Source organism: Chelonoidis abingdonii, chromosome 4, assembly GCF_003597395.2.
Source record: "Chelonoidis abingdonii isolate Lonesome George chromosome 4, CheloAbing_2.0, whole genome shotgun sequence".
Classification (NCBI taxonomy): domain Eukaryota; kingdom Metazoa; phylum Chordata; order Testudines; family Testudinidae; genus Chelonoidis; species Chelonoidis abingdonii.
Window position 1 is genome coordinate 91759814 of NC_133772.1, and position 13453 is coordinate 91773266.

At 42.4% G+C, this 13453-nt stretch overlaps 1 protein-coding gene across 1 annotated transcript in view; it reads left to right on the forward strand.

Annotated features, from left to right (window-relative positions):
• Window positions 1-13453, forward strand: part of RMDN3 (regulator of microtubule dynamics 3) — a 72577-nt gene that overhangs the window by 20461 nt on the left and 38663 nt on the right. Inside the window, exons 5-7 of the mRNA XM_032769051.2 lie at window positions 19-286; window positions 852-954; window positions 1941-2001. Of these exons, the coding sequence (XP_032624942.1) occupies window positions 19-286; window positions 852-954; window positions 1941-2001 (432 nt within the window). The remainder of the gene's footprint in view (window positions 1-18; window positions 287-851; window positions 955-1940; window positions 2002-13453) is intronic.

Sequence of the window (13453 nt, forward strand, 5' to 3'; positions counted from 1 at the left end):
TCTAATCTTTACTGAAAGATACACCACAGCCAATGCAGAGTCTGACTATGACCGGGAGTCAGAGAGAGAGAGTGAGGAAGGGGAAGATGAAGTGAGCTGTGAGACAGTGAAGACTGCACGGAGGGATTCACTGGACCTAGTCAATGAGGATGAAACTGTTTTGGTCTTCGACTCTACAGTGGAGGAGGAATTTGATCAGCTGCTGCAGCAGGCTGACCAGCTGCATTGTGGGAATAACCAGGAGAAGAGGGAAGGATTCCAGCTGCTGCTTAACAATAAACTGGTGGTAAAGTTCGTTGTAATTTCCCAGCAAAATTGTGTGTTCGGCTAACAGGGAAGGATGAAACTGGGCTTTTAGTTATCATTCTGTGAGACCTGGTCCATGCTACAAATGTAATGGAGTCAATGGACCTGGACATAATATGGCTTAGAAGTGTAATGTAGATGGTACCTAACAAAACTGAACCCCTGACAATCCAATGACTTGACTTTCTTAAATGTACCCTCCTTGCATCCTGTCAGTAGTACAAATCTAAACAGTGTTGTAAATGGTGATGTGATAAGTTAGACCTCTTCTAATCATCTTTGAATTGTGGGCTTAGTTGCAAATTTGGACTTTCCTTTTACTCTTTTTGTACTTCTGCTGGAGTTCTTGTTGGTTTGGGCCCATTTAAGTTTTTTCAAAGGATTTTTTTAATATATGTTTGTTCTATGTAGCTAGATATATATAAATAAATAACATACTGCCTATTACTGCTGCCATTTGATGGTCCTCTTCCTTATATCTTTGTACCAGTGGAAGAAAGGGGCTCTCTAACAGGTGATCTGAAATACTTATGTTCTGTCTGCAGTATGGAGACCGGCAAGATTTCCTTTGGCGCCTGGCTCGAGCATACAGTGATCTGTGTGAAATCACAGAGGGTGCAGATGAAAAGAAATCATATGCTTCTGATGGTAAGAAAAAGTGTGGTTGTGAGGCAGCTCAGTGTAGTATTTTTATTGGAAAACATGTTTTTTTTACTGTATCTTGTTTAAAAGATCTCATATTACTAATGCAAATTTTAAAAATACAATTTTCCTGTTTGTTTACTTGATCAGTTTCACTACTTCTCATTCACTAGTTCAGATGCAGTTTGTTTTGGGTTATAGCATTATAAAGGACTTGAAATAAAACCAGGAGACTTTAATCAATACTTCTGCTCCTATCAGCTTTTGGAAATCACATCTCCTTTTTAATTTAACCTAAGCTTTAAGGCTGAATTGCCTGAGTAGTCCCTTTCAGAAATGTAAAGCAGTCATTTAAGGCGATCATTTTCAGACCTTTTGAATGTATATAGTCCTTTCTGATGGCTTGCAAAGTTTCCACATTTTGGGAACACAAATACATGGAGCAGAGAGAGGAGAGAGCGCCGTTAAATAATCTGTGTGTGTGTGTGAGAGAGAGAGTGAGTGTGTGTGAGTTCTGTGTGTGGTGGTAGGTGCCCAGTATCACTGCAAGATATGCAGCCGGTAGTGAGTGGAAGAGCAACTGTCCATCTCAACAGACAATGGTATAAGCACCAAAGCACCCTTGAGGCCTTTTGCTCTTTCTTTTTTGCTCTCTGCTTTTCTCTCTTTCTCAGCCAGCTCTTTTCAGCCTCTTTGACTCCCTGGTGCAGTGTAGCCTGTTGCTAGCTGCAAGCTCTCAGCTTTCAGTGTCGATGCTGAAAATGTCCTTGAACCTGATCTTAGGTCAACCCTGCGGCCTTGGAGCATCCGTGAGGTCTCCATACAGGCGATCTTTTGGAATGTGTCTCAAGCTAAATATACTAGGTGACTAACAAATGTTTAACTTCTTTACACTTTCCTGTCACTGTAGAGACCCTAGCACTTCGGGAAGTAGGTATTCAGAGAAATTCAATAACTTTCACTCTTGCTAAATCAGTGCTTTCTGTCTGCAGGGAAAGAAGAGGCAGAGGCAGCCCTACAGAAAGGGGATCAAAGTGCTGAGGGTCACCAGTGGTATGTAACTTTCTACTGTATGGGAGAAGAATAAGGGAGGTTAAAGGTCATATTAAGAATTAAGCTTTATCACAGTCTACTCAGTAGACAAGTTTGTTTCTTACCTTAAATATACATTACTGAATCTATGCTTTTTCTAACAGACTTTTTATTTTAGTTTCTTTTCCTTGTTAGTAAACATGAATAAGCGACAGACAATACTGGTTACAATTATCAAGATAATTTTTTTAAATTTGGTTCATGACAACTAATTAAGAACTTGGTTCTGAGGGGAGATGACCTGGAGGAATTCTTGAACAGAAGATGGCGGTAGCTATGATGATGTGTGTTTGTATCAAGCTCTTATGAGCCTGCATCTCATACTTTAATGAGCTTCATCAAGGATGGTAAAAGATCAGCTTATAGATGAGTCTTACAGAAAGGGGCTTCTAGCAAGGAGAAATTGAGATGCAGAGTTCAGTGCATTCGGGTAGTTTTTAAGCATTTTAAATTTGGGGACTAAAACTGTGTTCTAAAAGGATTCTCTTTGAGTTATTAAACTGATCTCTGGAAATCCTAATTATATCTTGTAACTGTGTGTATTGTGAGAACATGAGGGTGAAATGGAGGAAAGTTTGTTCTAGCATTGAGTGTTTTTTTTCTTAGGTCAGCTGAAGTTTTTCTTTTCAAATGACAAGAAAACAAGGAATTTGTAAATTGCTCTGCCAAAACATATTGTATTCTATTAATGGAGGAATCTTTCTTGCTGTATCTGATGTCTCCTCAGCATAATTTCTCTCCTGTGGCCAGTGAGATATATTGTGGTTGGTGATCTCACACTCACTGGGTCATAGTCTCACAAGCAGTTCTTTCAGTTAATAACGATGAATGATGTTCATGTAAGAACGATGATCGAGTGGTTAATACATTAGCCTGAGATTTGGGAATCCTGACTGAATTCCCTGCTTGGCCAAGGTCACACAAGAAGTCTGTAGAAGGTCACTTCTGTCTCTCTGTGCCTTAGTTCTCCAGCTGTAAAATGGGGATAATGGTACTCCCCTACCTTACAGCGATGTTGTAAGGATAAGTACATTAAGGATTGTGAGATGCTCAGATACTGTGGTAACAGGGGCTGGATTGAAGTAGCTAGGAGAGACCTCATGAAAGATCTTGGCTCAGAAATGACCTGAACTTTATTGATGATCCTTTTGTTTTCTGTATGCCCTGGGAAAATGACTACTTATGTATCCTGCTGTTCGATGCCGGATTTACTATAGCGCCGGGCCCATGCTTCAAAGGGGCCCTGACACAGCCTCTCTTCTCTGCGAAGCTTGGGGCTGCTGTGCCCGGGGCTCTGTTCTGCTGTTGCACTGCACCCGGGAGCAAAGCTCCCTCCTCCCCCGCCTCTTCCCCCCACTGTGTTGTATACTTGCCCCTCCTTCTCTCACTCTCTCCCTGCTCCTGATCAGCTGTTTGCGAGGGTCGGGGGGGAAAGCAGCAGTCACCGCCTGGACCCTGGGCAGGATGAGTCTGCTTCTCTGGAAGGAAACGATATTTTTACACGCTGCCCCCTTTCCCCAGATCTTCTTTGCTGTCGTCCTCCTGCTGCGACCCCTGCCCGGCCTTGGGGCCCCTCTCCCCCTCAACTCCCCCCTCCCACTTCCTCACTCCTTGCCTCTGGTGCCCCCTCCTTGCACCAACTCCTAACGGGGGCGAGGGACCTTGCACAGCAGCACCCGTGTCCTTCCTCCCAGCTCCAGCCTGGGCTAGAGTAGCAGCCAAGCTGTCCCTCCAAGTCCTGGTGGCTTAACACTAGTGAGGGAAATGCACATTCCAACAGCAGCTGCTGTCCCGTCAAGTGTTCAGGTACTTAACGCTGCACCCCCACCTTTACTCATCCCCCACTGCTATAACGGGGAGAGTGGTAAAGAGATATTGCATCACCAGCACTCACAAGTTTTCTTTAGCTGGAAGAGGTCACAGGACTTTGCAAAAAGAGAGAAGTGCCCGGTTTTCCCCTCAAAAGAATAATTACTAAAGGCAAAGTGGTGCTATATTTTGTGAGGGAGGCCGTGGAAAATTCAGTCCTCTACCCCATCTGTTCCTTGGTGTTGAACATTTAATAACTTTCGGGAGAGAGAGGAGGAAGTGGAGAAGAGGTGAGGGCAGGGCCTTGGGAAAGGGGGGTGGAATCAGGGCATACCTTCTCCAGCCCCCTGCTGTGAACCGCTCAGGGCAGGGGGCTGGGAGCACCTCCAGCTATGACCCCTGTACTCTCCTCACAAACTCCCAGCCCCCTGCCCTGACTCTTGCACCCCCCTATGACCCCAGCCCTGATTCCTGTACCTCCACACATACCCAGTCCCCCACACCCCATGTCCTGACTCCTTCACCCCCCTCACACATACCCAGCCTCCCCATACCCAATGCCCTGACTCCGCACCCCCCCCCCACATCTTGACCCTAAGCACCAAATAGGTGCTCCTGCACCCTCCCCCCACGTTCTCACCTGCACCCCTTGCACCGAATGGGAGCTGCCCCACATAAGCGCTCCACACCCAAACCTCCTGCTCCAACCCCGAGCCCCCTCCCTCATTCTAGTTCCTGGCCAGACCCCACACCCCAACCCCTAGCTTGCTCCTGCACCCTAACTCCCTCCCAGACCCTGCACCCCCATCCTCAGTTCAGTGCAGAGAGAGGCAAAGAGAATGGGCTAGAATCAGGGAAATGGTATGTACCTGCTCTATGTGGGCAGGGGTAGGGGTTGGAGGGGGATCCTGTTTACCCCCTCCCCAGCCCTGCTATGCTTGCAATTTACTCCCGGCCCCTCCCTTGCTCCAACAACAAACCCTAGCTCCCACCCCACTGTGTTTTTGCCCCCAGCCCCACCCTTGCTCCAATCAGCAGGGACTAATCCTCCCCCCATACCCCAATGTGCTCATCTCACCCCGGCCCCTCCCTCGCTCCAGCTGGGGACCAGTCCTTCCCTCCCCACCATGCCCAGCTGTCAGGGTGGATAAAAATCATTGACTTTAAATTAAAAAAATCTGTTTTTTTTAAATAGATTTTTTTCCCTCTAAAAAATCCGATCTAAAGATAGTTTTAATTAAGATTACTTTATATCATAGAATAGGGATTATTAATTCTGATTCTAAAGTATGAGATAATAAACATTACATGAATATATTGTTTCAGGGGGCAAGGCAAAGATGCCACATTTATTACAACAATTTGATCTATAACCACTAGCTAATACCTTAATTCTTTCTCTCTCTCACACTCACAAACCCAGAACATCTGGGTGTGGGTGTAGCTTGTGGCGGCTAACTGGCCAGGAAAGCCAGGCACAAGGAAGGGCTGGGTCTGCCCTCCCACGTTGGCAGCAAAATGTGAGAGAGTTTTCCTTCTCACCCATCCTTTTTTTGTAGACTTTAGTCTGAATCCAGAGGCTATAGGTCTTTCTGTGTCATGCTGCCTCTGGGTTCGGTATGATTGATCATCCATCAATTGCAGATGTGACTTTCAGCCTTGAACCTGGCTTTGATCTTCCTTCTATTGTACCTTTGTTCTTTTCTTTCTAGGGTGGACTCTTCTTTCTTTGTTAGGGCTGTTTGCATCTTTAGCCGTTGGTGTTTGAACTCTGTTTCATCAGGACAGGGTGGTGCTGAAGGTTGATTCCATCATCCATACATACCTCATTTACACATCTAAACTAATAAGATTACAGCAGGGTTTTGCAAAAATGAAGGTTGCAGCAAGCTTACAAAATGAAGTTTGAATTACAATATGGCAAACAGTGAACAGAAGTAGGCAAGTGTAATGAATGGCAAACAATGAACAGAAGTTACAATACTGAAACAATGTAAGTCTCAGTGATTTAAGCAGGAATTGGATTTACAGTGAAATTTACAAGGGCAACTGGCTGAACAGTTATGGCTTTTAACGAGTATCTTAATCATCAATTAGCCAGTTATTGGGGTAACCTGTTTTATAAATGACTGTTTCATTTGTAAAACTTTACCTATGAAGTTATATTAATAAAGTGAACAATTAAACAATTTCATTCATCAGTTCTACAGGCTTAGGGACCCAATCTTATGGGATTCCACAAACTTCTGTATAGATTATTTAGGTTAATTTTTCTATCTTTCCAGTGGGACTTAGGGTACGTCTACACTGCACGATTATTTTGAATTAGCTTAAACCGATATTACAAAACAGATCTAATAAAATCGGTTTAGCGCGTCCACAGTGGGATCCCGAAATCGATTGTTTGTGTCCATGGTCCAAAGCTACCATCGATTTCAGGAGCGGTGCACTGTGGGTAGCTGTTCCTCAGCTATCCCATAGTTCCCACTTCCGTGTTGAGAGCACAGTGCCTGATGGGGCAGAAAACACTGCCCCGGGTGGTGCTGGGTACAGCCTCACCCCTCCCTTTGTGAAGGCAGCAGACAACCCTTTGGCGCCTTTTTCGCGGAGTGCATTGAGCAAACGCCATAGCACAGCAATCTTTCCCTTTTTTTTTTCACGTGGTGGTGGGGGGAAATAAACTGAGGAGCTGTTCCCTGAACCACGCCAGACACTGTGTTTGAACCTACAGACATTGGGAGCTCAGCCAAGAATGCAAATAATTTTCAGAGACTGCTGTGGACTGTGGGATAGCTGGAGTCCTCAGTACCCCCTCCCTCCCTTCATGAGCGTCCATTTGAGTCTCTGGCTTCCCGTTACGCTTGTCACACAGCGCTGTGTATCCTGGAGTTTTTTATTCAAACGCTTTGGCATTTCGTGTTCTGTAACGGAGCTGGATACAACAGATTTGTCTCCCCATACAGCGATCAGACCTAGTATCTCCCGTACGGTCTATGCTGGAGCTCTTTTTCGATTTCAAACTGCATCGCCAGCCGTGCTGATCAGAGCTCCACGCTGGGCAAGCAGGAAATGTAATTCAAAAGTTCGCGGGGCTTTTCCTGTTTACCTGCCCGCTGCATCCGAGTTCAGATTGCTGTCCAGAGCGGTCAGTGCTGCACTCTGGGATGCCGCCCGGAGGCCAATAACGTCGATTTCCGTCCACATGAACCCTAATCCGAGTTATCACTATCGAATTTAGCGCTACTCCTCTCGTTTGGGAGGAGTTCCGAAATCGATTTAAGGAGCCGTTTAACTCGATATTAATGACGACGTCGTGTGAACGGATACAGCGTTAAATCGGTATATCGGCCATTAAACCGATTTAAAGTCGCAGTGTAGACCTGGCCTTAGTGCTCAGTCTAGAAGATACCATCAGAGATGCTTAGTTTTGTAGTTCTCAAACTGTGGATTTGTCTCCCCAGAGGTAACATGCTTGTTAACAGCAAAAATGTTTTTAAATAAATAATTATTGTATAGAGGTGAGAAATAACAGACCTCAGCTCTATTGTCACTCTGCAAATTATGTACACAGGGTCAACCCCTTACCTCTCTCTAAAAGTGCAAAGTTTCAAAAAGTTCAGTGAACAGAAGATTGTTGAGGCGGAATAGATCTGGACAAGGAGAAGTCTGGCGATAAATGTGAGAAGTGAGGGACATATTTTTGTTGTTAAAATATTATGTTTACTGTTGAAGAAAAAAATCCAGAATATTTACATTATTGTTTTAGTTAATTAAAACAATTTAAATGTCTGGTGGTGGTCTCCTCCTAATACAGCATGGCAAGAAAATCCTCCCAATATTAATGAATAACTTCTTGAATTGGAGATAGTTCACCTCCCAACGACTTCATAAATATCTGCTTCAGTTATCTTTGGCAAATGAAATAACCAAACATTCATTTTCTGATATAGCTGTAGAACTCATCTGAAAAGTTTTTTTTTCAAAATAAATCAGTTTAAAAATGTATAGTGTGTACCTTCTAGAAATGAAACCTAAATCTGAGTTGTGAAGAATATGTTTTAAGGTTATAACAACCAACAAGAATGGACTTTTATGTAGAAACCCATGATTAAATCGAGTCTTCCTAACTAGTGATTTAAATCAAATCCACCCTGCCCGCTATGCTCTTGCCCCTGGCCTCTTCATTCCCCAGGGGAGCCCACAAATATGTTTGGCACTGGGCCCACAAAAAATCCGACCCTGCTGCTGCTATGTGCTGGAAATTAATCTAGTAGGTGAGGGTTAGGAAGCCCATTTCACAGAGCTGATTTACAGAAAATTGTAATTCCTTTTTCAAGAACTGGAGTGGCCTCTCTTATTTTCTTTCTCGCTGCTCTGTTTCTGTTGGCCTCTTTTTAATCCCCTACAGAGCAACCTCTTATGTCATTGAAAGCCAAACTAACAGCCAGCTGCTCAAGCTATGGGGGAAGTAACTTGAGAGCTAGATGGTTAATGATGACCTGACATTATTCCTTTTTTATTTTACTGGGGTTAGTTGCTTTTCTTATTTTCTTTTATTATTGACATTCCAAAAGTTTATACAATGCCAAGTAAAGTAGAATATCTATTATAAGAAAGGTTAACGCCTTGGTTCTAAGGTTTGGAGAGAAAGCATCTGTATTTTTGGGGTGGAGGGAATAAGGGAGAGGTTTGACCGCTGCAGTTGTCACTGAGGTTTTGGGCAATTTGTCTCTTGTGTCTTCAGAACAAGATATCGCTTGCAACATGAGACTTCCATAATTCTGAAATCTGTCATCTGGGCTTGAAATGTATGGATTGTTGGAGTTTGTGTTTGTGGTTAAAAGGAAAAGAATTTCTGGTTACTCTATATGGCAGGTTCCCCTTGGCCACATCCAAAGGAGGGCTGAGATAGAGGTTGTCTCTCTGTAGTGGAGAGTAAGCATTCTGCTACCATTACAGTTTTGTTTTAAATTGATAGCAGTGACTGACTATATGAAAACATTATCTAAATAGCTTACATTATATGTCACAACTATACTAATACAAAATAAAGTTTTTTCCTTCAAAAAAACAGGAAATGCTAAATTGAACATGTTATCTTAAATTGGTGCATTAAGTATTTATTTTACAGTAGACTTAAGTTGTCATCACATGCTATTTCCTCAAACAATACAACTTTTTCTTCAGCTTCCCATACATACATGTAACTAAGATAACTTCATCACAAATGATTATTATTTTGAAATCTAGTTAATTTCAAAAATACGTTAAATATTTTCAGGTACTTTAGCTGGCCCTGAGTTGCCGTCTCAGTTTAAGTAGTATTAGCTGAACTTTTTCCACTTTGTTTACTTAGCTGCTGTGTAAAAGACCTATGTACGTGAAAAAACTGCTTATCTACAAGGGAAACAGTAAAACTGACTACACTATTACACAATTTTTCTCATCTTGATCTTGTTCATTTTTAATTTTATCATGGCCATTGCTAGAGGTCTACAAAATCCTTAGCTTTTTGTATTTGTGAGGTGTCTTAATCTAGGTAATCTTTTATACAGGGTCTTCCAGAGAAACCAGTGCCATGCCGGAAGACAATCTTCCAATCCTACGCTCTTCATTTGATTCAGTTATTTTACATAACTGAATGGTTCTGAAATAACTCTAACAAGCATAAGTAGTAGTATTGGCATACAGCTTTCCACATACACAAGGTTTTTATTTTTCTTTGTGATTTAAACTATAATTATCTGTAATAAATTGCTTTGTTTTTTCATTGCTATTTTTCAGCAAGTGCTGTGGCTGGCTAGAAGTGAGGAGTTTCTCATTTTCCCTACCACCCTCAGTGGCTTGAGTAGCTAACAGGCTCTTGTAGAAACTTGTGTATGGAGCTGATGGTTACTGATTCTGCTGCTGTGATTAAACTAAAACTGTTAATTGTGAGGTAGCCTAGTTTAGTACAAATGTTGGTTATAGAGAAAAGAGAAAATTCCCCTCTGATTTTGGAGTTAACTGCTTGATAAACTGTGTTGATTTCTGATGTGACTGACCTCCTTACTGCTGGCAGGTGGGATTTTTGAAGGTGGAATGTTAAAGTCATTAACATTCAGTGTTAGGAGCTCTGGATTGTCAAGGCATGGAGGTTAAAACTTGTCAGGGAATAATCTCTCTACTTTCCGAAGATCTGCTTGAACTATTACTTCATAGGAGAAATAGGTTGTGGCCTGGAAATTGATTTTAAGGTTTGGAGAAAAAATGCTTTTCATTTTCATAATTAGATGCCTTTGGTCACTAACATGTTTGTCATGTTGGTGTGAGGCAAAAATTGGGAAGAAACCAGAGTGACTTGATTTCTGTAATGGAATCAATTGTTTGTCTCTTTCTGCCGATTTTAACTACTGGAATGTTGGTGAACCACCAAGTTGCCTGTTAAAGTTTTAAACAGTTTTGGCACTTGAGCTTTGCTTATTTGACAGAGTGTGATTCTGCTTCTGAGCTAAAGATTGATGGATTAGCTTAATGATTCAGAGTTTTATTGTGTGCAAAAGTAAGTAACTGAACCAAAGAAACGTCTGAGCAATGTTGAATTCTGGAAATGGAATGAAATCTGATCAGCAACGGATTATCTGCATGATACTTCTAGTACTGTGGTTACATGCTGTCAAAAGAGGCAGATAGTGCAAGTCACTCCCTCCTCTCATCCTTTCTGAGAGATCTTGATAAGGCTCCTATAGATGCAGAATGTTCATGTCATGATAGCTCTGTGGTAACATGTTGCTTAATCATTTGTCTCCAGTGCAGTATCCCCTTGTGCTGAAGCAGTCTTGGCATGTGCTAGGCGCATGTGTTGTAGTCTGTGCCCACCTCTTCCAAGAACAGCATCATTGGAAAGGTGCACAGACGTAAATTCTGTCTCCGTAGACCTGCCCTTTTGCTGAGTGGGGGCATGCACTTCTGTGTCTTGCTTTTGTTTCTTCAGAACAGCTGCAGAAAGGCAAGAGGGCAGCCATAGAAAGGAAATAGCAGAACAGCATGTGGGAGGCATGGGATTTATGGGAAATGAATAATTACCTTCATTAGTAGAAAGACATAATTACACTTTCATGAATATATAACTGGAAATGTTCTCTTTCCAGCACCATCTGGGTTGTGGGACAGTTGCAAGCTGTTTTAGTCACAGCCTGTTTGTTTATGTTTAATTAGCCCTCCTGAGAAAAAGCTTCTAATTCACCATGAAAAAACAATGAGGAGTCCTTGTGGCACCATAGAGACTAACCCATTTATTTGGGTAAGTTTTCTTGGGCTAAAACTGACTTCATCAGATGCATGGAGTGAAAAATACAGTAAGCAGAGTATATATCATAGCACATGAAAAGATGGGAGTTGCCTTACCAAGTGTGGGATCAGTGCTAACAAGCCAATTCAATTAAGGTGGATTCTCAACAGTTGACAAGAAGGGGGTGAATACCAACTGAGGGAAAATTACTTTTGTAATGCTAATGAGGCCAATGTAATCAGGGTGGTCCATTTCCAACAGTTGACAAGAAGGTGTGAGTGTCAGCAGAGGGATAATTACTTTTTGTAATTTGTAAAAATGTGTTCCCCCAACTTTATTTTTGTATGCTGGAGAACACAACATCATGACAAAGTATTGTGCATCCTAAGATCTTCCACTTACTCACAGCTTAATATCTCTGCATTATCTAGGATGTAGTTGTGCTGCTTTCCCTCCCCTTGTTTGTTTCATTGTGTGCTGCTATCTTACTACTGCACATGTCACCCCAGCCCTCTCTTTTCCTCTCCTAATTCTGGAGCGTGATGATGACCTGCCAGAGGGTAGAATTGTTCCTGCATAGCGTGAAGTTGATAAGGGTATACTATGGTAGTGGTCTCCTGTTTGTAGAGACGTGCACTTTGACTACAGCTGCAGGCAAGACTGCTACTTTTCGCTGCTTTGGTCTCTGGCATTTACTATGGTGTTGGGCGTGGTTTAAAAAACAACTAAACCTTTGTAGACTAGAACAGAAGCATAGGGGCTAGCTGAAAACGCTGAGCAGGAACTGACTGACTAACCACAGCTGTATAGCATGCCTTTGACTAGATGGCTTGGATGGCAAGATGGTTTCTCAAGAACTATTAGAGAAAGGGAGTGTGTGTGGGACCCTGACTGGACTGACAATGAGGCCAAAACCAAGTAGGAAAGGGAACCTGTGCATTGATCCCTGGAGTCTTTACAACACAATAATGCAAATGGCAATTTGCTGCAGTTTACACTCAGATCTTGGCAAATCCGAAGTGACCTCTCCATGTGGAGGTAACAGTACTGTGATCTGATCCCAGTGCTGAATAGAATATTCATCCTTTGTACAGCAGAGCAACTTCCATGGCTGTAGGGTTTAGGCAGGCACTGCTTTAGGAATACATGGGGATGGGTAAGATGTGGTCTTTTGTATTAGATGCTGCTTCCAAATGATTCTGGACCAAATTCGTACTTCCTGTAAAGCCATTTGGGGCATGAATCTGGCATTCTCCTACTACTTTTATGGTCCTATCTGATACATTTTGAGATTTGATTCCTAGTTCTACAGCTCTTACAAGTGTAGCCTGTGCCATAATATGAAATCTCTGAAACCAATAGGGACATGTTTTGTAGAAATTATGGAAAAGGAGAAAACAGGCACATGATTGGGGAGTGTTTTTGTTTAACAAAAACCACAACCTGGGGCATTGCATGTGGGACAGGCATGTGTATTAAGCTGCTGAGGCCTGAATAAACAAACTTCTCAAGAATTGAGAGAGAAAAACAAATGATTCCTTATCCATTTCAGTGTGTCTGTGCGCAGTGCAATTCTAAGCGCACAACACCAACCTTAGGGATCAGGAGGAGAGGGAGCTGTGTGTTTGCCTTGGCTTCAGCTCTGATGTTAAAAGAAATATTGGAAGTACAACTAGAGTAGCAGGGGATTTCAGGGGTCCATCTAGGGAGGATTTTGCAGGTGCAGCATTATCCGCCTTAATTGTCAAGGGGAGAAATAGTCAAATTGAACAAAATGGTATTTACTGATTGCAGAGAGCTCTCATTGCAGATGAAGTAATAAGTTTTTGTTGCCTGTCTCTGAAATGTGATCAATCCATGTCTTTTATGAGAAGTGAAAATAGTCTTCTGGATTGAATGAGACTCTCTGAAACACAGTCTCCTTTCTTTAAAGGAAAATCACTTTGTTCAATATAGCATCTTGAAAGTTCACAAGAGAACCACTTACACAAATGTATTTAAATACTTTTTAATTTTACTTGGTGTGTCTGGTCTTCTTGAGGTGGACACTTTTGTCTTACTGTAAAGTAGACAGTATTCTGGACACAGCCCAGAGCTGATGAGCAGAAGCCAGTTCTAATTAGACAATCAGCAGGACGTTGCTGATTAACTCTTCACAGAGTACTGCATGGAACTCATGAATTTTGAGCTAAATCTAGACTTATGCTGAATGCTCCCTATTAATTATGTGGATTAAACAAAAAGAGTGTTAGAACATAAGTCAGGAGCCAAAGAAACAGTAGCTGGTAGGAGCAGGCACAGAAGCAGCCTGAGGAAAACATTGCAATATGAGGA